Consider the following 2,500-nt stretch of genomic DNA (forward strand, 5'->3'; position numbering starts at 1 on the left):
GAGAGAGAGAGAGAGAGGGCAGGATGTTAAGATGAAACACTGTAATAAAATTTAGGAAGTAGAAAAATGTACAAGAGGCGATGAATGAGGAGGAAAAGAAAGAGAAGAAGAAGAGGAAGAGGAAGAAGACTGAAGTACAGGAAAGTGAGTTTGCAACTGATAATGGAGGAGGAGAAGGAAGAGGAAGAGAAAGGTACACACACACACACACACACATTATAATTACAGGTAGATATATTGCACTGAGTTTAAGGAGGAGGAAGAGGAGGAGGGGAGGGGAAGATACGCCTGAGATGGAATGGGATGGGCTGCAGAGGGAGGGAGGGAGGGAGGGAGGGAAGGGAGGAGCAAAGAGAGGTGAGGGAGGAAGCGGATGTTTGCCAGTAAAGAATTCGAGTGCTGAGAATGACGTCAGCAATATGGTGTTTACTGACGTCACCACCACCACCACCATCACCACCATCACCACCACTGCTACAACTACTACTATTGCAACTATTACTATCAGCCGCCACTACTATTACTAAGATTTGTGATGTGTGTTACGTAAAATTATTGTTGGTTCCTCTACTACTACTACTACTACTACTACCACCACCATCACCACCAGTTATCGCCACCATTCCTACCCACCTGCATCACCACTACCACCATCGCTATCATCACTATTACCACCCTCACAAATAAAACCACAATTGCATGATATATGGAGCCAATAAAACAACGCTAACGTGTGTGTGTGTGTGTGTGTGTGTGTGTGTGTGTGTGTGTGTGTGTGTGTGTGTGTGTGTGTAAATGTTGACTGACTTGCTATAAATGGTTAAATAAATCACAAACTTCCCCTGACACACACACACACACACACACACACACACACACACACACACACACACACACACACACACACACACACACGTACACTTATTGTTCAAAACTTTACATAAGGTAGAATAAAAAGTTTAATCACCAGCAGTTTCCATTTAAAGTTTCCTTCCTCTCTCTCTCTCTTCCCTCTTCTCTCCCTCAGAAAAAAAAAAAAAAATGGCGCTGCGGGAGAGGTCCTTTTGTCTTCGAAAATGAGATTATGGCGACAAAATAAGAGTTTGTTTTTGTGTTGTGTTGGATGTTGTAATTGTTTTTCACTCGTATTCCGTCATCTCTTTCTATTGTATGTTTCTCTATCTTCTTTCAGTCTTCCTTTGTCAATTTGCTTCCTTTTCTTTCGTATCTCGTTCCTTTTCCCTTTCGTCATTTACTTGTGTCTTCTTGAGGTTTCATTTAGTTTCGTCTCCATCCTTTTTTTTTATTTTGTTTTTATTGTTTGTATATTTTATTTTCTCTTTTCACTATTACGAGATGAAACGGAAGCAGATCTCACTCATTTTCTTATGTTCTGATGTTCCATTGCTTCATTATTTCGTGTCCCAATGTCCTCTACCAAATCTTGTGTGCCCCCTTACTTGTTCTGATGTTATGTTCCCTGACCTTGTATTCTTCTGTTCTAACGCAACACAACACAAACCAGTCCAAACCAAACCAAACCTAACCTAACCTAACCTAACCTAACCCTAACCTAACACAGCACATCTATCGAAGCCCCAATGTCTGACCTCTGACCTCCCTCCTGACCTCCCTCCTCTCCTTCCACAGACGTACTCCGGCCTGTTCTGTGTGGTGGTCAACCCGTACCGCCGGCTGCCCATCTACACGGAAAAAGTAATTGAAATGTACAAAGGAAAGAAGAGACACGAGATGCCCCCTCACGTCTTCGCCATTACAGACTGCGCCTACCGGTCCATGCTTCAAGGTGAGTGTGACGGTCGTGCCATGTGTGTGTCACCCTCACCTGGTGTGTTTGTTAAGGTGTTACTGGTTTTGATAGGGATATGGTGTTACTGTTGTTTGTTGGTGATGGTGGTGTTACTGTGTGTTCTTTGTGCTGTTGTGTTTGGTGTGGTAGAAATGATGACGGTATTAGGACAAGGGTAAAAAAAAAAACATTGAAGGGGAGAAAAAATGTATCACTACTACTACTACTACTACTACTGCCCACCCCTTTCACTTGCAAGCCATAACTATTAGTAATTATAGAAAAATGCATAATCACTGCTCATAACATTGTGTTTATGGGGATTTTACTGCCATGATAAGAGTTATATCTCCTCCTCCTACTACTACTACTACTACTACTACTACTACTACTACTACTACTACTACTACTACTACTACTACTACTACTACTACTATATCGCACCGGCTTAATACAGTAACATTAATGTGCCTCCTTTACTTGTCCCACGCTACATTCATGCATACTGAGAGAGAGAGAGAGAGAGCCCTCAGTATCCGTTTTCTTTGAAGGGAGAGGGGGATGAATGCAGGAAGAACAGAGAGGACATAGAAAGTTCAAGGAAATAGTAATAACGACTAACTGGGGAAGAATGCGGCTCAGTGAACGAAGGAAGGAAGGAAGGATGAAAGAGAAGTGACTTGGTAGGAC

General features: G+C 42.4%; 1 protein-coding gene across 13 annotated transcripts in view; it reads left to right on the forward strand.

Annotated features, from left to right (window-relative positions):
- The window catches only part of LOC135111204 (myosin heavy chain, non-muscle-like), a 125,058-nt gene that overhangs the window by 54,540 nt on the left and 68,018 nt on the right, over positions 1–2,500 (forward strand). For all 13 annotated transcript variants that reach the window (XR_010273619.1, XR_010273620.1, XM_064024306.1 and 10 more), the window contains exon 2: positions 1,651–1,807. Coding sequence is in view for 11 of the 13 variants with exons in the window: in XM_064024306.1 (XP_063880376.1) it covers positions 1,651–1,807 (157 nt within the window). In the remaining 2 variants the exon portion in view is untranslated. The remainder of the gene's footprint in view (positions 1–1,650; positions 1,808–2,500) is intronic.

This window comes from Scylla paramamosain, chromosome 21 (assembly GCF_035594125.1).
Source record: "Scylla paramamosain isolate STU-SP2022 chromosome 21, ASM3559412v1, whole genome shotgun sequence".
NCBI classification, from domain to species: domain Eukaryota; kingdom Metazoa; phylum Arthropoda; class Malacostraca; order Decapoda; family Portunidae; genus Scylla; species Scylla paramamosain.